This window comes from Oryx dammah, unplaced genomic scaffold (assembly GCF_014754425.2).
Source record: "Oryx dammah isolate SB20612 unplaced genomic scaffold, SCBI_Odam_1.1 HiC_scaffold_5, whole genome shotgun sequence".
Taxonomy (NCBI): domain Eukaryota; kingdom Metazoa; phylum Chordata; class Mammalia; order Artiodactyla; family Bovidae; genus Oryx; species Oryx dammah.
The window spans coordinates 66300839-66323471 of NW_024070189.1; the positions used below are offsets into that span (position 1 = coordinate 66300839).

The 22633-nt window shown below is 59.2% G+C and overlaps 1 protein-coding gene across 7 annotated transcripts in view; it reads left to right on the forward strand.

Annotated features, from left to right (window-relative positions):
* Positions 1 to 22633, forward strand: part of SBNO2 (strawberry notch homolog 2) — a 42313-nt gene that overhangs the window by 10520 nt on the left and 9160 nt on the right. For 2 of the 7 annotated variants that reach the window (XM_040240218.1, XM_040240215.1), the window contains exons 2-11: positions 3702 to 3893; positions 6508 to 6581; positions 7199 to 7307; positions 18248 to 18421; positions 19812 to 19895; positions 20184 to 20280; positions 20690 to 20844; positions 20952 to 21085; positions 21165 to 21255; positions 21354 to 21497. In XM_040240218.1, the coding sequence (XP_040096152.1) occupies positions 3774 to 3893; positions 6508 to 6581; positions 7199 to 7307; positions 18248 to 18421; positions 19812 to 19895; positions 20184 to 20280; positions 20690 to 20844; positions 20952 to 21085; positions 21165 to 21255; positions 21354 to 21497 (1182 nt within the window). In that variant the 5' untranslated portion in view covers positions 3702 to 3773. Of the gene's footprint in view, positions 1 to 2967; positions 3057 to 3701; positions 3894 to 6507; positions 6582 to 7198; positions 7308 to 10675; positions 14512 to 14603; positions 14852 to 18247; positions 18422 to 19811; positions 19896 to 20183; positions 20281 to 20689; positions 20845 to 20951; positions 21086 to 21164; positions 21256 to 21353; positions 21498 to 22633 lie in introns of those variants that run through there. The other 5 variants (XM_040240216.1, XM_040240219.1, XM_040240221.1 and 2 more) reach the window with 5 other exon arrangements.

A 22633-nucleotide genomic window follows, 5' to 3' on the forward strand; every position in this document is an offset into this window, starting at 1 on the left:
GCTTGGGGGTCACCCCTCTCTCCAGCATGCCTCCCCTGTCCCGTCATTTCCGCCCACACACGCTGGGCCCTCCTCCATAGCCCTGAGCCCCCATTGCCCACCAGCTGGCCCTGTGTCCCCATGTGTCCCACCTGAGTACCTGGCCTGGTCAGTCAGTGAGGAGGGGCCCCTGAGGCTTTCCTTGGGACCCACCCCCTCCCTTTTTGGCCCACCCACGGAGGTGGCCATCTAGGTGCCTGTGCCCTTCTGGGGGTCCTGACAGAGTAAGCTCTGCCAGCCAGCCCAGATGGGACCTCGGGGTGCGGCCAGTGCCCCCAGAACAGAGCTCCTTCCCTTTGCCTGACCTTCCCTGCCCCTCTGCCTGACCTTCCCTGCCTCTCTGCCCCTCTGACTGCAGCACATCCATCCTGACCCAGCTAGACCCCTCTATCAGGAGCAGAGGAGACTCTCTGAGTACCCCTGCTGGGGACTGACCCTAGGCTTTCTCTGACCAGTAGGGCAAGAAGGGGCCTCCCCACCCCAACCCTCCCCCAGACATCCCAGACCCGGCCTCCTGATTCTACCCAGGCCACTGCCCCCACCAGCCCCCACTCATTCCCCCATCCGAGATCCCAGGGCCAATGCTCAAGAGTCTAGCCAAGGGGTGGCCAGAGGGACTGCTGTCCTGCGGCCTGGGGGAGACTGGGAGGTCCCTGATGCCTGGAGAGGGGGTTCCTGGGGGGCCTGGTAACACATGACCACAGGGGCCCAGGCACCACCAGGCAGGGGTCCTGGTGGCTGGTTCCAAGGGTGCCTGGGGGGCTGAGCCCTTGGTGCGCATCAAATGGCCCACCCTGGGGGACTGGCCCTGCACTGAGGTCTGGCCAGAGCACCGAGGTGAAGTGGGCTCAGCCGAGAGGCAGGGGTGGCAGTGGTCACCCACCAATTGGGTGCATCCGGGGATCAGGCTGCCCCAGACCTGGCTTCTTCCCACATTCCATCCCCTGCCCCACCATTGTGCTGTCCAGGCCACCAATTCCTTGATCTTTCTGTTGTACAGTGACTCATTTGAAATGTGATCTCAAAAGGAAATCCTGCAACTCAAAGCTGGGTGAAGTGCGGGCCCCTCCCCAAGAGCACCTTGCGAGCACCCCTGCCGCACGTGCCGTGGGGCTCACGTCTCAACAAACATATGCTGTGGCCTGGCCTCCTTCATGCCTGGGGAGTGCAGCCTCTGAAGCTTGGGAGCTGGTAATGCTGTCCTGACCCCAGGGAGGTGGGCAGGTTGGGGCCGCTCAGCAGAGGTCAGAAAGTGAGGGGATAAGAGGACTGTGTTTGAGTGTGCAGTGGGGTGAAGTGGGCCGAAGTTGGTGGTGGGGTCCGGAGATGACCTTGAGTCTGGGCATCCAAGGATGGTGATGCTGTAAGGATGGCCTCTGGGGGTGTGGGGATGGTGCTGGGCACAGTGTCGGCCCCACCCCAGCCCCTGACAACCAGGAGCCCACTCTCTGTGTCTGTGGAGCGTCCTGTTCTGGACGTTTCCCATCAATAGAATCACACCCTGTGTGTCCTTCTGTGTCTGCTCCTCTCACTGAGAATTGTGTTCTCAGGGTCCGTCCACGTGGTAGCAAGTGTCAGGGCTTAACCCCTTTTTGTGGTTGAGGGATGGTCCTAGGTGTGGAGGGACACGTGTGTTGATCTATCATCTGCTGGGGGACACTCGGACTGTATGTACCCTCTGGCTATTGTGGATGTGAGTGTTCAGGTTGCTGTGTGGGCGTGTCTCCATTCCCCCAGGTGGACACGTGGAGCAGGACTGCTGGCTCCGAGGTTACTGTGTAGCCAGGTGAGGTGCTGCCAGCCCCCAGGTGGCACCGTGTCCCCTCCCCCCATTTGGGTTCACGATCCCCAGCGGCCCTCTTGACTCGCAGCCCCGTTGCTCCCCTCCCCACAAACCCCCCCAGGTCTAGGTCTGAATGCTCTGCTTGGTCAGAGAAGACTTCTGGGGTCCCCAGGGCATGCCCCACCTCGTGTCTTGGTAGGACAGGACAGACAGGTCCTGTCACAGAAACCCCTCTTCCAGTCATGACTCCCCATGGAGCATAGAGAGCCCTCCCTACGGGGACAGCCTCTTCCTCTGGAAGGATGTCATGCCCTGGGTTGCGGTGTGGGGCCTGAGCCTGCAGGGCCAGACACTCAGAACGGGTGTAATGCAGGCCTGGCCTGCTGCCAGTGGGGGTCCCTGGGGCTCCATGCCCCCCAGGGACAGCCCAGGGGTCCCCCTCCTGTGCCATTCAGCCATGGTCTCTGGATGGTGCTTTCCAAGGAGCAGCCCCAGCCTCTGCAGGTGTGGAGCTGAGAAGCGCCTGGGAGTGAGAATAGGATTGGCCCCACGTAGACCTGTTGAGGAGTCTCTTAAATCAAGGAGCTTGAATTGAGGGTTTCTGTGATAGCTGCGGTCACTTGAGTGGCTTGGGGTCTTGGAGGCTCCAGGTTCCTTGGAACTCCTGACAAGCTTCATGCCCAAACAGCCCATTCTCCTGATGATCAGACTGAGGGTCACGGAGCTCTGGGCCCCGAATCTTTGGAGGTTATCCAACCCTTAGACATGGAGCTGGGTTTGACCATCCGCTTGACCGAGGCCACGGGTCCCAGAGCAGCCGTGTGTTCCTCCTGATGTCGCCAGGTCCTGCTGGGAGCCGGGGGGACTGGCATCCTGCCAGCCTCTCTAGCCGAGGCTGGGCGGCCCAGCCCCCACAGGCTTCCTGAAGGGCTGGACGCAGCCCCTGTCCCTCTGGACCTCGGGTGAGGCACTCACGGGCAGCGAGTGGGTGCAGGCGGCTCTCCCCGCCCCCCTCAGGATTGCACAAGACTCCGTGTGGCAGAGATTACTGGAAGTCCTGAGGATTTCTTCACTCAGGGCTTGGCTGGGAGTGGCAGCCGCCTCCCCTTCCTGCCTCTCTGGGTGATTAACATCCCGAGGCCTTGTCCTGAGGGGCGCTCAGTCAGCCTGGGGTCCCCAACCTCCATTGGCGATGTGGCCTGCAGTATGTCGGTCCTACCCAGGCCATGGGCAGGTGGGCATGGCAGGGTGGGGAGATCACATGGGGCTGGGTCATCCCCTGTGCTTTCCTCAGCTGGGTGTCTGCCCCCCTTGTCAGTGGGACCCTATGTTGATCCTACCTAGCCCCACCCGGGTCTGGGGGCTCCTCCTGCCTCAGTCCAGCTGCCCAGAGAGCCTCGGCACACTTGACCTAGCTGCAGTAGGATGGGGCTCCCGTGGCCCTGTGGCCCCTCCAGCTCAGAGCTGCCAGTTGGCTAAACCTCTTCTCTTCCAGACCCTAGTCACAGATCTGGGGGTGTGTCCCTGTGGCTCACGCTAGGCTCCCAGGGCTCAAGGTTCCATTTGTGGGTGGCGGGAGCGACCCCGGAGCCCATAGGATTCAGGGGCCTGAGAACAAGGGTGGGAGTACAGCGGGGCCCCCACCCACAAGGGGCTGCCCTCATCCGGGAGGTCTCGGCCATTTGCCTAGGAGGGAGTGATGGGGCAGCTGATGGATCCCCCAGCACAGCCCCTGTATGGGTGGGGTAGTCAGGTGGGCTGGGGTCATCTGAGGGTTCCCTTAGGGTTCCTGCCGCCCCCAGCCCACTGTCCTCAGAGGCACCCTTCCCCACCCTTTGGGGTTGGAGGGCAACCTTGGGACATGCCTGTCTTTCCCCAGGTCATGATGCCGCCACCGCGGAGCAAGAAGCCTAGATAGCTGCCCCTGCAGCCTGGCTCCTGGAGCCCCCTGATGCTGGCAGTGGGGCCCGCCATGGACGGGGAGCTCCCTCCGCATGAGGCCCCACCAGCTGGCAGCGTCCTGTATAGCCCACCGCCGCTGCAGACCCCACTGTGTGGGCCCAGCGTCCAGGTGAGCCCCAGCCCTGGGTGTGTGGGGAGGACCCTCTGGGGGTCATGCGCCACCCCCAAGTCCCTCACAGGTTTGCTGTAAGGTTTCTGATGCCAGGACCACAGCCAGCCCTCGGGAACGCTCAGCCTGGGTGACTGCCCCCATCCATGAGACGTCAATGGCTGGGAATGCCGGCCAGTCACGCTCATCCGCTCTGCCACAGCACTTCTTTCTCCTTATTTTTCAAGACTTTATTTCTGAAGCAGTTTTAGGTTCATGGGAAAACTGCACAGGAAGTTCCCATACAACCTTCCCCGCTCCCTTCCCCTCTGTTAGTGTCTCAGGGTCCTCAGGGTGCTGAGCCCAGGAGCCGGTGCCCATCAGCATCACTGCCGAGGACCATAGTGACATTTGGTTCACTTTTATTGCTAGGTGTTCTGTGGGTTTTGACAGATGTCAGGTGACCCACATCCACCGGTCCGCATTACAGAGCAGTATCACCGCCCTAACCCCCTGCCCCATCCGTCCTTCTCTCTCCAGAGGCTCACCTTTTTCCGAATCCTAGAGTGGACACTAGGACACTGTGTAGACTTTTCAGACCAGTTTCTTCCCTTTAATGATGTGCGTGCAGGGCTCTTCTGAGTCTTTCCATGGCTTCACAGCCCATTTCTTTCCATCGTCTGCATGTCCCACTGTTGGTTTATGCTTCCACCTGCCGAGGGACAGCTCACTCGCATCTGAGCTCTGACGGCTGCAGTAAAGAACTGAAAGTGATAGAATGAGTGCGGGTGCCGGGCCCCCTCATATCACAGAGGGTATGGAGGCCTTGCACAGAGAGGGGCCGGCATACTCCAGTGAGTCCGGCCCGCCTGCAGCAGAACTGGGCTCCTTCCCTGCAGAAAAGAAAAGAAGTTGAATGTCTTGGTGGGGAGACTTGAGCTGCTCAGCAGGGGAAGCAAGTGGGATGTGGGCTGCGTGGGCGCAGCAGCAGCAGCAGGTACACTCGGTCATGTCTTCCCCCAATACCTGCTGGGATGGGAGGGAAAGGCCAGCAGGGGGAGAGAGCGAGGATCCAGCTTGGGGTTCAGAGAGGCCGGGCACTAGGCCTCTGGAGCAAGGCAGAGTTCCAGGTCGAGGGCCCAGAGCTGTCAGGAGACACCCCAGACTTCCAAGTATAGCATCAGACGGGGCTGTAGGTTGTGCACAAACCCAGGATCCACCCCGTGCCCAGCTGTGCCCATGAGGCACCCTGACATGGCAGAGCACAGCACCGGATCAAGTCGAGCAGGCCTCGCTGTTTGGTGGGGAGGGAGCGAAAGCAGATCCAGCTGAAGACCCCCCACAGCCTCAGGCCAGGCCTTCCTCCAGGCACACCTGTGCCCATCCAGCTATGCCCACAGGGGCCCTGCCCTCCTCAGCCCCGCTTCTCTCCAAGCCTCTGCCCACCCATGTCCTCTCTGACTTGTGGCATGAGGTGTGTTCCTTCCTCACATGCCATGTCTCTCCGTTTCGTGGGCTTGGAGCCTGCACCTGTCATTCTTAATAACCCTTCAGGATTCCTCCTCCTCAGCGTCCCATCATCTGCTTAGTTATTTCCCCGTTGTTGGGCCTTTGGGGTGACTCTAGTTTTCTGCCGCTATAAATAGTGCCACTGTGTTTTCTCCCTGCTCCTGGATGAGTCCCTGGGGGTGTGCTTCTGGAATAGAATTCCTGGGTCAGAGCAAGCCCCAGCACAGGCAGGTTTGCAGACGACGGAGCTCTTCCGCAGGGAGTAGGCTCTTGCCATGTCCCATGATGGTGACCCAGGAAGCCAGCCATGGGCCAGGAGGCGAGCTCTGCAGGGACAGCACATGGGGACCACAGGGGCTGAGATACTGGAATCCGGGGGAGGATGTTTGGGCCAAGATGGGGACATGAGTACAGGGAGGTGGTGCATGGGGGCTGAGCTTTGCTCTAGGCATTTGGAGCCCACAAAGCAGGCTCTTGAGCTGTGCACAGAGCCTGTCCCTCTCGGGCCACTGAACTTGAGGGTAGCCCCTCAGGCCACACTGGGACTGGCCCACAGTACTGACTCTAAGAGCTATCTTTTCTTTATCTGAAGTTCCAATTTCACGGGCCAGGTTTCACTGGCTGTTCTGTATTTTATCTGGCAGTTCTGTATTATCTGCTGCACTGCCTGAGCAGGAGTGTCATCTCCTTCATCAGTTTACATGAGGCCTGGGAAGCTCCTCGCTAATCTCCCAGGACCTTTTCCTCCCCAGGGGAGGGCCAGCCTCTTTGTCTCCAGGCAGGCTCTGATTGGCTAGCCTGCATAGGGACCCATCTTGGGACCAGTCAGGTCCCCCAGGCCTGCCTTCTGAAGGCGGTGTCACTCCCACTGGCTGCAAGTATAAAATCCCAGGGAGGGCTCTGACTGGTTGGTTGGGGTCATGTACCTCCTCTCTGAGCCAGTCACATTCTGTGGACCTTCCTGTTCACCCTGGCCCTCTGGGGAAACGGAGCCACAGTGAACCTGCTGGGAGGCCCCTGGTGGGAGAGGGGCTCAGTGCCTTCTGGACCCTGCCCCAGGGCAGTGTGGGGGACCAGGGACCCTGCCCCACCACCCCCTCCCCTGATGCCCACTGCTTTGTCATAGGACACCATGCTGCACTACCCGTGGTGGAACAGCTTCTCACCCATGACATACCCAGCCTTCTCCAGCGAAAGCCAGTAAGTGTCCAGCTCCTAGGGTCCTGCTAGGGGGCCCCCACCCACAGGGGCTTCACTTTGCCTCTCCATTCCCACAGTCGGGGCTAAATGGAACCAGAGCTCTCAGTCGGGGAGTGGGGCTTCAGTGTCCAATCAGGAGGGTTGAGACCCAAGCCTTAGACTGACCTGCTGTGATCTCCCTTAATGATAACCCTCCAGGGAGACAGGCAGCAGTAGTGGGAACAAGGGATCCAGGGAGGGCCCCACTGTGGGGACTTCATATGGGCAGTGAGAAACTGTGGGGCTGAAAGGAGCCTGGAGGGCAACTTCTCCGTGAAGGGCATTGGCAAGCTGGGTTTTGAAGGATAAATAGGAGTTTGCCGGGTGAGGAGCAGGCCTGGAATCCGGCCAAGGAATGGCCTGTGCAAAGGGCATGAAAAGAACATGCAGCCAGAGCCTCAAGGTTTTTCTGGGGTTCCGTGTCTGGGGACATGGGCACGTGGGCCCTTCCTAAGCAGAGTTTCTGAGGTGCCAGAATTGTTCCTGCAGGCTTGTGACCCCCACCTGTGTCCTGCATGCTGGGTGGGTGGACAGAGTCCCACCACGCCCACCAGCTCAGCTTCCTTTTCCTCCTGCAGCCAGTTCATGAATTCCTCCTTCATCATGGGCCAGCCCTGCACGGACCCCAGCTATGGCCCCGCGGCCACCGCCCCCAGCTTCCCACCAAAGAGCAGTGATTTTCCTCAGGTAGGAGACCTTGGCTGGGCTGTGCGCCTCTTGGAGGTGTGAGTGCCAGTGGACGGGGCTTGTGTGGGGGGATAGCTGGTGTAACTTTTCCATAGCAGGGGCGCTGGGTCAGAGGTCACGTCACTGAGGCCAGGGGCCCATCCGCTGACACTCTCACCTGCGTGCAGTTCACAGGCCGCATCACAGGCACTTTGCCCATGCGCTTTCTCCATTCGGGTGCCTTAGTGGGTCCACAATGCCCATGCCTCGTCCATGGGGTTCACAGGTGGTGCCACGCTTCCCTCCACTCAGCAGCCCTTGATTGAGAGCTGCAGAGGGGTCTGCGGGAGGAAGCCCAGTGCTGCCCTGGAGGGGCCTTAGTGCCAGAGTGACCCCCACTTGGGGGCAGGAATTAGGGGCAACGGGCTGTGTGGTGCTGAGTCTCCCTTGGAAGCTTGGAATCCTTGGCCCCCAAGTGGCTCCTGTGTCTGGGCAGACTCAGTGCACAGTCTGGGGACCATCCAGTGGACTGGCTGGGATTGGGGTGTCAGGTGCTCAGGTTTCCTTCCGTAAAGTGGGAGCTCGTGGGTCCCACAGGTGACAGGCTGAGGAAGGCCATGGCACACACAGGCCAGTGCAGGCCTACTGGACTCGCATGGACCCAGGCCAAGGCCCTTCCAACTGGTCTACACCCACTAGGGGCAGCAGGACTGGCCAGAGAGCTAGATGGGGTGGTGGGGGTGTGTGCTGAGGTGACTGTATCCCCCCAAATTCGCATCCTCCTGGGACCTCAGGATGAGAACCTACTTGGCTGTCGAGACTTTGTGGGTCAATTAGTAAAGACAGAGCTGAGGTCATCCTGGTTAGAGTGGCCCTAACCTTGCCAGAAGTCCCTGTAGAGACACAGCGTGGGGAGGTATGTGATGAGGGAGGCAGAACCTGGGCACTGGGGTGGCAGGGAGATCCCAGAGCCTGAAGGCATTGCCCCCATGCCATGTCCTGGATGCCTGCCCTAAACGCGGGATACGTCTATCATTTGAGCTGCTCCATCAGTGACCTTTATGGCTGCCCAGGAGGTGACATGATGGTCTTGTGGCCCGGGGAGCAGAGCCTGCCCCTGGGGACACCTGAGACCCCCGGGGCGAGGATAATGGGGTGGGGACAGGAGTCCCGTGGATCTAGCTTCCCAGACTCTCTAGAAGGATTTGTGGTTTCTACTGCCAGCTACTGGTCCGTGAGGACACCATTGACCACCAGAAGAGGAAGGTTGATGGGTTCACACTCCCAGGGCATCTGCCATGGCCCCTTGTCTCTGGGCAGTCGCTAGCTGTGGGCTGGCAGCTGATGGGCCTTTTGTCCACTGGGTCCAGGGCCTGACTCTGTGTCCAGACTTGTTCCCTTGCTGGGACATCCTGTACTGGATGGATGAGGCATGGGCCATGCCGAGTCCAGGGCCAGCAGAAGCCTTTGTGGGCTGACCCAGCTCCTGCAGCCGCTCAGGGGCCTTGCTCCCCATCCCACTCACCGCTTCCACCACCTCCTGGGCTCTGTCAAGAATTCACACGGCTTCCAAGCCACGAATCCCCTGGGGCACTGCATCTGCTTCTTGCCTCAGGTGGGAAAGAGCACCCTCATTGCAGGTCATTGGAGGTCACATTGGAGGTCATACATCCACCCACAGAAGCTCACAGAGTGTGGCTGCGGTCCACTCACCCTCTAGTCTCCCACGCGGGGGTCGACTTGGACCAGGTCTTCTTTAAAGCAGTGAAACGTCTTCAAATGAGCTCTCACCCCATTGCCGACCATGGGGTCACACAGGTGTGAGACCATAATGCAGCCAGAGTCTGACTCTGTCGTCAGCATCCTCCATCTCCCCTGGGACCCCTGTGCCTGTAGCCAAAAGCAGGACAGAGTCCAGAGTGGGCCTGGCATTCAAGGTTGTTCCCAGCCCAGCTCCCGCCTGGTGGGTCCACTCTGCTCCTGGTTCAGACTAAGTGACATCACATGGTGGCTGGCACAGGGATAGCCCCAAAGACATCCTCATCTTGGGACCTGTGGACGTGTCACCTCATGGGGCAGAGGGGACTTTGCAGGTGGGATTAAGCTAAGGCCCCTGAAATGGGGTTGACCCCTGGGGTCCCAGTGTCATCACAGGGTCCTTATAAGAGGGAGGTAGAGGGTCAGAGGCAGAGAGACAGGAGATGCTGCTCCGCTGGCTGTGAGGATGGAGGGAGGGGCTGTGAGGCAGGGATGCAGTACCTCTAGAAGCTGGAAAAGCGGGGAGCCAGTGCTCCACTGGAGCCTCCAGAGGTTACCAGTCCCATGAACCCATCTCGTACTTCTGACCTCTAGAACCATAAAGTAATAAATGTGCTGTTGTAAGCCGTAGAGTTTGGGGTAGTCTTATTACAGCCGCTTCATCACATGAAGCCCTCATGAGGCCCATGACACATATCAGAAGCGGTTGCTCCTGTTAGCATGTCAGAAGGAGTTTTGGAATGGGGAGTGCAGACCTGGGCTGGGGGCAGGCAGTGGGTGTACACCTGCAGGCCCTAACACATCCCCGTGGTAACTAAACCTGAGCCCCGAGTTTCCTGCTGGCCAAAGTGAAAAGGGAAAGACTATTGGGGTGCTGTGTGACCCTCACAGCCCACAAGCAGAAAGCTTCCCCCTGCCTTCTCTTGGGGCCTGGAGCAGTTCCCTGGAGGCTCCACACAGCCAGCTTGAGCCCAGGACCTGGTGGGGTCAAGCCTGCCTCTGTGTGGGGTCCCCATCCACCAGTTACCTGGGAGGGATCTACAGCCGAGGGAATTTGTTCGGGGGGTCTAGGGCAAGAGGTCAGTCTGGCTCCCACTTGGAGGTAGCTCTCTTTGTCTGGACAGTCCTGGCTGGCAGACCAGGCGCCCGCTGAACCGCCACAGCCAGGGGCCCTAGTTCCAGCCAGGGGCCCTAGTTCCAGCCAGGGAGGGGTCCGCTGAAAATTTCATCCTTGATGCTCTTTTCTGTATGTTTGAAGGTTTTTATGAAACACAATGAACTTTAAAATGTTCTTAGCCTTACAGGGACTTCCCTGGCAGTCCACTAGATTAGAACTCCTTGCTTCCAATGCAGGGGGATGTGGGTTCCATCCTTGGTCAAGGAGGTAAGGTCCTGCATGCCACATGATGTGGCAAAAAAAATAGAAAAAAAAAAAAAAACCACCTTAGATTCACAGCAAAGTGGCCAAAATGATACAGAAAATCTCTGAGCGCCCTGCCTCACCTTGTGGCTCAGATGGTAAAGAATGTGCCAGCAGTGTAAGAGACCCAGGTTCAATCCCTGGGTTGGGAAGATTACCTGGAGAAGGAAATGACAACCCACTCCAGTATTCTTGCCTGGAAAACCCCATGGACAGAGGAGTCCGAAGGCCTATAGTCCTTGGGGTCACAAAGAGTTGGACACAACTGAGCGACTGACGCTTCCACCCTTCTCACTGCTTCACCCAGTTGCCCTGTGTGTTACATGTGGCAGCTTACACGGCCAAGGCCGACGTCATAGGTGCAACCCACATGACTACACTTGTGTGCCCCCATATGTGTGCTGAGGCTTCGGGGAGAACCAACCAGGTGTCTATAGGGTGCCCCACGCTGGGAGGGGTTGGAGTCCCTGGCGGGAGGCCCACAGACATAACACATCAACTCCAAGGCCCTGTGTCAGTGTATCTTGTTGCTGATGGGTTGACTTAGACCCTTGCTAGGGCAGCGTCCACTTGAGTCCCTCCACTGTACACCACGGTTGGCACTAAGCCACTCAGACCCCTATACCCCTGACAGCTCAAGGGGCCCCATGTGGGGTCTCCAGGCCTGGGGTGTACTATGTGTTTGGGGGATATGGCTTTTCTTCATTCTTCGTTTTTTAAATTGAAATATGATTTGCATTTCTTACAATTCAGCAGTTTTAGTACGTTCACAGTTGTACAACCATCACCTCCAGATCCAGAACATTCCATCCCCCAAAAGAAGCCCTACTCCCATGACCCCCACCCCCTTTCCAGCCCCTGACAACCAGGAACCCACTCTTTGTCTGTGGATTGGCCTGTTCTGGACATTTCCCATCAGTGGGATCACACCCCACGTGTCCTCCTGTGTCTGCTTCTCTCACTGAGCATCGTGTTCTCAGGTCCCCTCCATGTGGCAGCCAGGGTCAGGGCTTTAGCCTTTTTCCTGGCTGAATCATATTCCACTGTGTAGAGGGACCGCAATGTGTATATCCATCCTGTGGATGAACTGGTGGGTCATTTCTGCTTTTCGACTACTGTGAATCGTGCTGGTGTGAACACGTGTACAGACTTTGCTGTGAGCATGTGTTCCAGATGTGACTGAATCTCCTCTGGGGGATGTTTGGGGCCTTGTTAGGGTCTGGGCTGAGGGGGAGTGCTCAGCCTTCCAGATACCTCTTCAGGCGTTGTGCCTCCAGCTGCCCCTACCCCTCCAGGCCCTCCTCTGGTCCTCCCCACTCTGGTTTTTCTGGATTCCTGGCTGCAGGGGTAACCACCCCGCCCTCCTCTGCTGCCCCCCAGTGCCCAGACCCCTGCAGCCCCCCGGGAGCAGGTGCTACTCTGTCTCTTCCTCACAATCTTCCCTGGATCCTTGCATCTCTGCCAGGCCCTGGGGAAGGGGACTCTTTGCAGTGCACTGAGCCCTTCTGTCTCTGTCGCCAGGGTGAGCATGTGCCCTGAGGGTCCCTCCAGGCATCCCAGGTGGGCCTGGATGAGGGCGCTGTCCATTTGCCAGCTGGGCTTCTGGGAAACAGGATGAGGTCACAGCTCGGGAAAGTGCTTCGCAAACTGTCGGCAGCATCCTATGCGGGTTGGGGGGAGGAGCAGCAGCATCTGCTGCGTTGTGGGTGTATCTCCCACAGTTGGAGGCCCCGCCTACCCAGCCAGCAGTTCCCACAGCTCCTGGTACTGGCCAGCGCAGAGTAGCTTCCCATGGGAAGCCCCTGGGTCACTTCCATGGCCAAGGCCCCTGCTCCGGGGTCCTCTGGGGGGAGGGCCTGTCCTGCCTCTCGCAGCAGCTGGGCCCCAGGTGTCCCAGGGTTGTGGTCCCATCTCTCCCCTCTCACCTCCGTCTTCACTGTGTCTTCTCTTTGTACATGTCCAGACCTCCTTTTTGTAAGGGCACCAGCCGTTGCTCCAGCATGACCACATTTTAGTTGACTATTTCTGCGGTGACCCCTCCCCAAAGAGGGTCTCATCATGGGCCTCACCCACCCCTACGTGCCCAGCCCCGTGGTGGCCTGGGGACCCGAGAGCATCCCGGCAGCCGGACAGCCCCATGCCAGACAGGGACGACCAGCCATCTGGTGATGAGATACAGGGGACAGAGTATGAGCCCACTCCTGGCGATCCGACCAGTTTCCTGCCCCTGAAATCTAATAACAAAAGTTTGTGCTTGTCCTTTGTGGGTCTTCTTTTCATTTCAGTCTCCTAGTAGTTCTTTTTAAAACTGAGACAGAATTTACTCACCTTAAAATTTATTCCTCCAAAGTATATTTGCACAGCTGTACAACCACCACCTTTGTGTAATTCCAGAACATTCCATTACCCTAAAAAGAAACCCCATCTTCATTAGCAATGACTCCCCAGCCTCTGACAATCAGGCAATCTCTATGTCTGTGGATTGGCTTGTTCTAGACATTTCCCATCAGTGGAATCATAGCCGGTGTGTCCTTTGTCTGCTTCTCTCACTGAGCATTGTGTTCTCGGGGTCTGTCCACATGGTAGCACGTGTCAGGGCTTCCCTCTTTTCCATGGCTGAGTGATGCTCCAGGATATGGAGGGACACGTGGTAGTGTTCACCTTTGGCTGCTGTGCATGTGTGGGTTTCCATGTGGACCTGTGTCTCTGTTGCCCCTCATGGGTGCCTGGCAGTGGAATCACAGGGTCGTGGGGTGACTTTTCTGAGGACGCTGCCCCATTTCACAGCCCACCTGCCATGTGGGGTTCCAGTTTATCCTCATCCTCCCACACTGGTCCCTGCTGGCTTCATGGATCCAGCCATTTGGGTGGGTGTGGAGTGTATCCTGCTAATTTCAGTTTGCGTTTCCCTGTTGCCAGACTGTATGTCCTTACCTCTCCTGGTTGCCATTTCTACATGTTCCTTGCCTTCAGCAGTGGCCTCCAGGCCATGTGCCCCCCCACCTCCTCCCCAGCTGTGGGCTGCAGACTGAGTGGGGGTGCAGCATTGGGCCAAGGTGTCCCTGACCTCAGGGACCCTGCCCAACTAGAGTCCCGGCGCACTGGGCAGGTGCAGGGAGGCCTACAGGCCCACCTGCTTCTCCTGGTTATGGGCCAGCATCGAACTGTCCTGGGATGGGGGTGATCAAAAGAAATAGTCCAGGATGGGGTGCCTAGCCTGACGGCTTTGTGCCCCCCAGCCGCTGGCCCTGTTTGTATCTCTCCCTTTGTGCTGGGCTGTGGGTCGCAGGGGGAGATGGAGTGGGGGAAGGACAGAAACCCCTCGCCAAGGCAGGAATGGGAGCTAGGTGGGATCTCAGAGCCCTGCCAGGGTGGCCAAGTGGGAGGTTGGGGAGGCTACAGCATGGGCAAAGGCCCTGGGCCGAGCCGCCTGGGCAGGCAGGCACTGAGAGTCAGCTCTAGGGCAGCCAGGTAAGGCAGTGAAGGTCAGGGTGCAGGCTGAGGAACCTAGGGCAGACCCAGGAGGGGCCAGCCTTGGTTTCCTCCCCACAGCATGGGGTATATGCCCCTTGAGTTCCGGCTATGGGCACCCCAGGACAGCCATGGTCCCTGCCAGGCGCAGTTGGGCCCGGGCTCTGGGGGGCAGCGATTTGGGGAAAGTGAGGCTGGGGCGGGGAGGGTGCCAGGGCAGCAAGGTACAGGCCGGCAGCAGCAGGGTTCAGGCTGGTGGCGGCAGGCCGGCATTGTTGACAGCCGTCTGTGGCTAGAATCCGCCCCGTTCAGTAATTCTCTGCACTCTGCCAGTAATCGCCCTGACTTACCAGGCAGGCATCATTTCCTGAAAGTCAGCCGGCCTTAGGGGAAGTAGGCGCCGGCGGTGACTAAACCAACATGCAAATGCAGCCGGGCGGGCGCGGGCTGAGGGCTGAGGGCCGGCCGGGCTGAGCCCCCGCGGTCATGAGGCAGCTGCTCCCGCCGCCTCCCAGAGACCCTGCCATCACCATGTCCCAGCTGCGCTTCTGGCTGCAGTTCGCCACTATCGGCAAGGTAATCCTGCTCCTGCCCGGCGCCCAGGGCCGGCGGGGTGGCGGGGTGGCGCGGGGGAGGGGGGAGTGGGGGGAGTGGGGGGGGTGGGCCGGCCCGTGGGAACAACCAGGGTGGGGGTGGGGAGGCGGCTCCGTCCGGCTTTTTTGGCAGCCAGGGTGATTCCGCTGGAGTTTTCCGAGCAGAGCCACGTGGGATGTGGGGACAGCCAGGGAGGGTAGGCAAGGGGGAAACGGGGGGCCAGAGCCATCCCACCTGGAGTCTCGGGGGCATTCCGGGCACGGCAGCACTGGCTCCATGGGCCGGGGTGGGGCACGGCTTGAGACGGGCTCTGATGGGACAGGTAGGAATGGTCCTTTCCTGTCCTTCTGTCCTCCCATCCCTCCATCCCCACTTCCCTTTATCCCCTTCTTCTCCATCCCCCTGACCCAGTCCTCCCATCCCTCTGTTTCCTGGTCTGCCCTCGGGGCCCTGGATCTGTGTCTGAAGGGCGTTTCTGGTGTTGCTTCCCCAGCTGGGAGGGGTTGCTGAGCAGACCCAGAGCCAGGTCCAGCCTTGGGGCTGTCCTATTCCATCCTGCTGGGTACTGGTGGTGGATGTGAGATGGGGCATTGCTGCGTGGGCAGCTCCTCCAGGTCCTCCCGGCTCCTCACTGGTCCGGGGTCTCTGGGATGCTGAGAGAACTGTCAGGGTAACCAGCCAGCTCCCCACTCGGGGGCTGCAGTGGAAGGAGCAGGGTGGGGACACAGGTCAGGAGGTGACGAGGGGTGGGGTGGACACAGGCTGCTGCATTGGCTCTGGTGAGGGCCGGGGAGCTGCTGCCTTGGCCTGACTGGGCCTTGGGACCCAGAGAGGGTGGATCTGGGTTCAGTCGTCTTGCAGGTCTGCTGCGGCTGCCGAGGGTCAGGTCCTGACATGGGCAGGCGCCCTCTCACTCGCATCCAAACACCCACCCTGCGCAGGGCAGGAGGGGCCCTGGGAGCCCCACCCCCAACCCTGGTGACCCCAGTGAGGCTCCACATCCCTTTGCCCCTGAGGATCTAGGGGCCCCCAGATGATGCTGGCTGCCCCTCCGGGCATCTGGTAGGGACAGGGTCCACAGACTGGGGAGAGGGCACCCGCTTTCTTAATAAATTGTACTTTTCAGAACAGGGTTAGGTTTATAGTGAAGCTGTGGATCAGTTCAGGGTTCCCGTGGGTCATACCTCAGCTAAGCACTGCCTGCGTCCCAGCTGATGGGCTGGTGCTGATATGTCATCCTCATCCAAGGTCTGCATGTCCCCTTGTCCTCTCTGCCCCAGGCCCCCTTGGTCTTGCCATTGTCTCCTCTTGGGGGTGGGGGCCTGGGCAGTTGTGGGTGGAGAGCCCGGGCCGATTGTCCTGCAGGATGTCCCCAGTGTGGGCTTGTCTGGTGTTTTCTTGTGGTCACCCTGGGACCATGGATTCCTAGGGGAGGGACCCAGGAGGGGAAGTGCCTTTCTCATCTGTCACAGCAGGGGTCCCTGCTGCCAACCTTGACCTGACCTCCTGGTTCCTCCATGGGGGAGGGGGTGTCCTTCCCCTGCACACTGTCCTGGGAAGGGTCTCCGTGCAGCCCTCTCAGAGGGTATAGTCCCCTTCAGCCCAGGGACTCTGCCATGGTCTGGCCCCCCAGCCCTGCCCCGCTTCTTGCCCACTGCTCAGCAACTGTTCTGCCTTCAGGGAGCAGGGCAACCCCTCAGGGCTCCAGGTCTGCTGGCTGATGGCCCGGGCCATCATCACTCTGCCCAAGCTCAGTGCCATGCACTGGGAGGACCACGCATATGTGGTGCCAGGGGATTTCAGCAATGACAGCTGTCCTTGCTTGTACCCAGACCCACCCCAGCCAGCCTCAGTGTTTGGGGACCTCCTCATTGTCCACCAGACTCGGGATGGGCCACCTCTGACCCCAGCTGAGCAGGCAGGCCAGACCCCCCAGCCCTCGATAGCTCAGTGTCCCCTGAGATGGGTGCTCTGGCCTGTTGAGTCACCCAACTCTTGTGTGAGGGGGCCAGGAGCCTCAAGTGGATCATAGAGCACCTCTTCCTGCTCCTGGGGTTGGCATTCCCCTCCTGCTTCCCTTCCTGCTCTGTCCCAACCTCAAAGATTTTATTCACTGCCTCACCTGGATTTGACCAGGTCATGGGGTCCTGCCACTTGCAGGCAGTGGGGGAGGCTGGGGTCTGTCCACCCAACACCATGAGACCAGGCTGTGTATGGCAGGGGGCAGAGTCCATTAGGAGCCTAGTGGGCAGAAAGTTCTCCCCAAACCCCCCAAGCCAGGGCAACTGGGCTGTGGGAAGCCATCTTCCTAGGGCCCCCAGCCTCAGACTGGCTGACCTGGCCCTGCCCCTGCCATGCCCCTTCCTGTCATTCCCCCTGTCCTCTGGGCACGGTGGGTCCCACCTGCTTGTTTGGGTTCCCCTGCCTGCTAGCATGGGAGCATGGGGGTCTGGGGAAGCTGGTCAGTGTCACCTGGAGGTCCCCTCACCCCAGGGCGGGGGCAGGTGGTTCTCATGTAGATCAGTGGGAGGGGAGCCCCAGAAACACTCTGCAGGGGGGTGGGGCAGGGCTTGGCCCTGCCTGAGCCAGGATGCCTAGTCTTAGTGACCTGGGGCTGAGGGGACATCCCCCTCTACTGCCCCTACCCAGCCAGGAGCTAGCTCAGCTGTGGCCTCCAGGCCCCAGCCGGGCACATCGGGTGGGCCCCACTCCCTGCCGTCCCTTCCTCCCCAGAGTCCACTGATCTTGAGTCCCTAGGTCAGACACCCAGCTGGTCTGTCCCGCCCACATTCCTTGCCTCCCCCACCCCCTGCCACAGGTTAGTGGGACACATGCAGCCTTCCTGGCAGCCTGCCTCAGCCCACTTGGCTGTGGCCCTCCGACCACCCTAGTGGGCAGTGACCTGTGGAAGGTGCACTGGACTGGGTGCTCCCAAAGGGCTTGTTCCCTCCTCCTCCGCCTTGGCCCCACCTCCTCCTTGGCCCCGCCCTGCTCAGGAAATGCTCCCACTGACGTGCCCTCTGGGACCACAGTCTGTCCATAACCCGCCCCATGTCAGGCAGGCTGGGAGGCTCCTTCCCTGGAGTGATCAGCTGAGCATACCCCACATTCGGGTACGGAGGGGCTAAGGGAAGTGGTTGGGGCCTTCACCTTCCCCAGCTCCAGGCACTGGGGGACCCCTGAATCTTGGTATCACCCCTTCACAAGGATGGGTGTGCCCTAAGTAGACTACAGCGTGTACTTGTGGGGTCTGCTTTCTCTCACCTCCCCTTACTTTTCCCCCCATTAAAAAAAAAAAAAAAAACCAGCTTTATTGCCATAATTCACATACCACACAGTTGGCCCATTTGAAATGTGTAGGTCAGTGTTTGCAGTACATTCAGGGTCATGCAGGTGTCATCTCTGTTTAGTTCCAAAACATTCCGTCACCCCCCGAAGACACCCCATCCCCAAGAGCAGTCACTCCCCTCTCCTCCCCAGCCTCTGACCACCAGGAACCCACTCAACTTTGTGGGTCAGCCTGTTCTGGACGTTTCCCATCAGTGGAATCACATGCTGCGTGTCCTTCTCTGTCTGCTTCTCTGAGCATCATGTTCTCAGGGCCCATCCACGTGGTAGCGAGTGTCAGAGCTTTATCTCTTTCTGTGGCCAAGCATCATCCACGGCATGGCTGGACCTGTGGCTCTGCCTGTGCGGCCTCACAGCCGCCCATACCTAGCCTGTCTTCCAGGACTCCTCATACCTCGATGACCTCTCCAACGCTTCCATCTTCTCCTCGTCCGTGGACTCCCTCTCGGACATAGCTGACACGCCCGACTTCCCACCCGCTGACAGCCTCAGCCAGGTGCCTACCATCTGGGACGTGAGCACTGGCCCCTCCGCCCACGACAAGGTCAGTGCACCCAGCCTCCAAGCTGGCAGCCATGCCAAGGCCGTTCAGACCCAGACAATGCTGCTACTCAAGGTTGCTCGTGTCTCCCATGCGGGCCTGAAGATGCAGGGGCTCCCAGTTGGAAGGGGGACTCTGGGGAGCATAGCACACACTAGTGGATGTTGGTGGATATCTGCCCAGCTAGCTGCCCTGACAGGCTCAGTGCCCGTGAAACTCCTGGACCCTCAGGAAGGGTCAGGGGCATGTGACATGCCCAGAGCAGGTACAGTAGGCAACCCAGGCCCAACCCCACCTCTGGCTGCAGGGGCCCAGTAGGGCAGTAACCCTGCCCTCCCCTCACCAGGGCCTTCCCACCGGCTCCTAGCCTCTGCCAGGCCCAAGCGGGCAGCTGAAACCCCACACGTACTCCTGCTGTGGCCAGCAGGGCTGCAGGAACCTGACTCAGCCTTCCAGGAACCTGAGCCCAAGGCTATTTGTTTGTTTTTGTTAATTAAAAAAAAAAAAAAAAAAACTGGAGAGGGAATTGAGGGTAGGTTTCTGATCTCCTTGTACCTCATTTCTATTTTATTTTCATTTCAAGAAAACTGTGTTTTTTTTTTTTAAACTTCCCTGGTGGTCCAGGGGCTAAGACTGTGCTTCTACCATAGGGAGGCACAGGTTTGATCCCAGATAGGGAACTAAGATCCCGCATGCTGCACAGCACAGCCGCACCGCCCCCCCCCCCCCAAAAAGAAAAGGAAACTACACTTTGATTAAAAAAACAAAGTTTGTTTTTACTTTCCTTCCAGTTTTATTGAGATGTAATTGACACATGGCACTAAGTTTAAGGAGATACACACACAGCACAACGATTGACTTGCCTATGTCATGAAAAAGGACCACAATAAGTCAGTGAACATCCACTGTCTCGTATCAATACAATAATAAAGAGATAAAGGGACTTCCCTGGTGGTCCAGTGGTAAGAACTCAGCGCTGTCACTGCTGGGGGCCTGGGTTCAATACCCTGTTGGGGAACTAAGAGCCCACAAGCCACACAGCATAGCCAAAAAAGGAAAAAAAAAAAAGAAGTAGAAAACCTTTCTTTTTCCTTGTGCCCAGAACTCCTTGCATTTACTGTTAACTTTCACATACAATGTACAGCAGTGTTCTCTACTTATCATGCTGCCTGTTGCGTTCCTAATTCTTACTTATCTAGTGCTTTGTGTGCCCCTAGTACTTACTTATGCAGCAGATCTAAGCAGGCAGGCAGCAGGAGGGAGGCATGTAGCCAGCTGAGGGGCTTGAGGACAATCGGGCAAGCCCTCCTGGAGGCTGGGGGCCTATCCAGGCACTTCAGCCCCACCTCTGGCCTACAGGCTCATGCCCCCTCTTCCTGCCTCTCCCCTCCAGCTGTTCCCGCCCAGTGGGCCATTTACAGGCCTCGAGGACCCTGTGTCCTCCCTCCCCAGCACCCCACTTCTCATCAGCTACCAGGTGAGCCAGGTACCTTCCCTAGTCCTGCCCACCCCTCCTAGGGAGGGCCACTCAGGCACTTGCTATGTGCAGAGTCTGGGCCAGCTTGGGAGCATGGTCTATTTTACAGACAGGGAAACTGGGGTCCCAGGGAGGCACCATGCTGTTGGGGGGCAGGGGGGGAGGGTAACACCTTCCCATCACCTGAGTCACTGGGCTGGCTAGTGGTCCAGGCCCCTGCCCCTGACGGGGAGGCTGGCGGGCCGCAGGGGACAAGACAGTCCCCAGTATGACAGCACCTCTCCTCAGGCTCAGAGTCAGCCTGAGGAGGATGACGAGGCTGAGGAGGATGAAGCGGAGGAGCTGGGCCATGCGGAGACGTATGCTGACTATGTGCCATCCAAGTGTGAGTGTCCTGCTATGGAGACCCCCAGCTGCACAGTGCCTGGGGCCTGGGTCCTCTGGCCTGGGGTGCCCATTTCGGGGGTCTCTGAAGGTCCCAGGGAACCTTAAACTGCCTGAGCAGGTGTGGGTGCTGTGGGTGGTCTCCTGAGGGACTCTTCTGTAATCAGGGTTTCGATCCTCACCTGGCACAAAACCAGCCACAGGCCAGTGTTGCAATGGAGAGGCAGGCCGCCTTCCTCTGCACCTGGGAGGGTTTTAGAAATCTGCCACCTGCTGGCACTATGCTGATGGGCCCTCCCCTCCACTTTGTGGGGCATGCCATGCCCATCCTGGCCCCAGGCAGACCTCCCTAGTGCCCTGGTCACGTCCAGGACATGCCTCTGACCTGGTCCCTTGGCACATCCCTACAGCCAAGATCGGGAGGCAGCACCCGGACCGTGTGGTGGAGACCAGCACGCTGTCCAGCGTCCCACCGCCAGACATCACCTACACCCTCGCCCTACCCTCCTCAGACAGCGGGGCCCTATCCGCCCTGCAGCTGGAGGCCATCACCTACGCCTGTCAGGTGATCCCGGGGTCTCCCACTGGGTCTGCGGCCTGCGTGGGGATAGTCTCAGTGCTGACCCTGACACTGTTGCACGCTGACCCCCTCTTCCCCCCACCCCCCCGCAGCAACATGAGGTCCTGCTCCCCAGCGGGCAGCGCGCGGGCTTCCTCATCGGCGATGGCGCGGGTGTGGGTAAGGGCCGCACGGTGGCCGGCGTCATCCTGGAGAACTATCTGCGAGGCAGGAAGAAGGCCTTGTGGTGAGCTGCCTTCCCTGGGTGCGGGGCGGGCCCGCAGCCTGAGAGGGGGCTCCTGAAGCCTACTGGCCCGCAACCCCAGGTTTAGCGTCTCCAATGATCTCAAGTACGACGCGGAGCGCGACCTCCGGGACATCGCCGCCCCCGGCATCGCGGTGCACGCACTGAGCAAGGTGGGTGGGCCGCAGCCCCAAACCTGGTGCGGGTCGGGGTCGCAGAGCCCAGCTCTGGCCAAGCCACCTCACGCACAGATGTCCGCTCTCTTCCCCAGATCAAGTACGGCGACAACACTACCTCAGAGGGCGTTCTCTTCGCCACCTACTCCGCCCTGATTGGTGAGAGCCAGGCGGGTGGGCAGCACCGCACGCGCATCCGGCAGATCCTGGAGTGGTGCGGGGAGGCCTTTGACGGCGTGGTATCCTCGCTGGGATGGGGATGGGGGCGGAGCCGAGCGCAGAGGCGGGGCTAGAGGGGCGGGGTCTAGGACAGGGGACCGGGAGACCCTGACAAATCCCATCCTGGGAGGCTCTGGAGGGGTGGAAGTGCGGGAGGAATTCCCGGCAGGGAGGGTCTGGTGTTGCACGCTCGCCCTCAGTGACCGTTGCTACCTGTCCCTGGCTGTCTGCCTAGGCCTCCTGGCTCCAATGGGCCGGACCCATGTCCACAGGGTCAGGGTGGTGGTGGCTGAGACACTCCAGGCGGTGAGACCCAAGGTCTGGAGAGCACTTCCTGCCCTGTCCTCATCCAGACCCCTAGTAGTGGAGCTGAGTGGGCCGACCAGGCCAGGCAATCCAAAGGGGAGCCAGGCCAGAGGCCCCCCCTGCCCCAGCTTTGCCAGCTGGTGTGGGTCCCACGCCTCTCCCTCCTTTGCTCTTAAGCCTGAGATCACTTCCTTTTTGCTCACACCAAACTGTAGAAAATGAAATGTAGGAGAGTATAAGCTAGAGTCTGATGTTTGTGTCCTGTTCACCTCTTTCTTGTTTCACACACTCCTTTTACCAGTAACAATCTTCCAGAGGACCCACCTTGGCTTCCCCACAGCTGGGTATTCAAGGGCCACAACTTCTCCTGGGGATTTCTGCAGGGGCCCACAGAGGATCCTCAAGCTCTATCCTCCCAGGATCCACCCTTGTTCCCAGAAGTGGGGCAGCTGCATTCTCCGGAGGCTCCCCCTCCCTCTTGATGAGAGGAGACCTGGGGTCCTCTGCTCACAGGGCAAAGTCTGTACAGAGGCCCTCAAGCAAGACACAGCAGCAGGTTTATTGATGCATCAGCTCAGCAACAGCATGAAAAATAACAAGGTTAACCTCACTGGGGGTAGCCTGTCGGCATCAGGCTAACCTTCTCACCCATGTTCCCACAAGTTCTCCATCGACCCTCTATACATTTGTGTGGACACGTGTGCACACACATGGCACTCACACCTTGTCTTTCAGATAGGTTTGTAAAAGACTTACTTGTCTGTAACTTGCTCCCCTGAAAACATGAAGAACTTTCTATGTTTTCCAACTTCTGTGAACATCACTGGGGTCCAGAGGCCGTTTTCCAGTG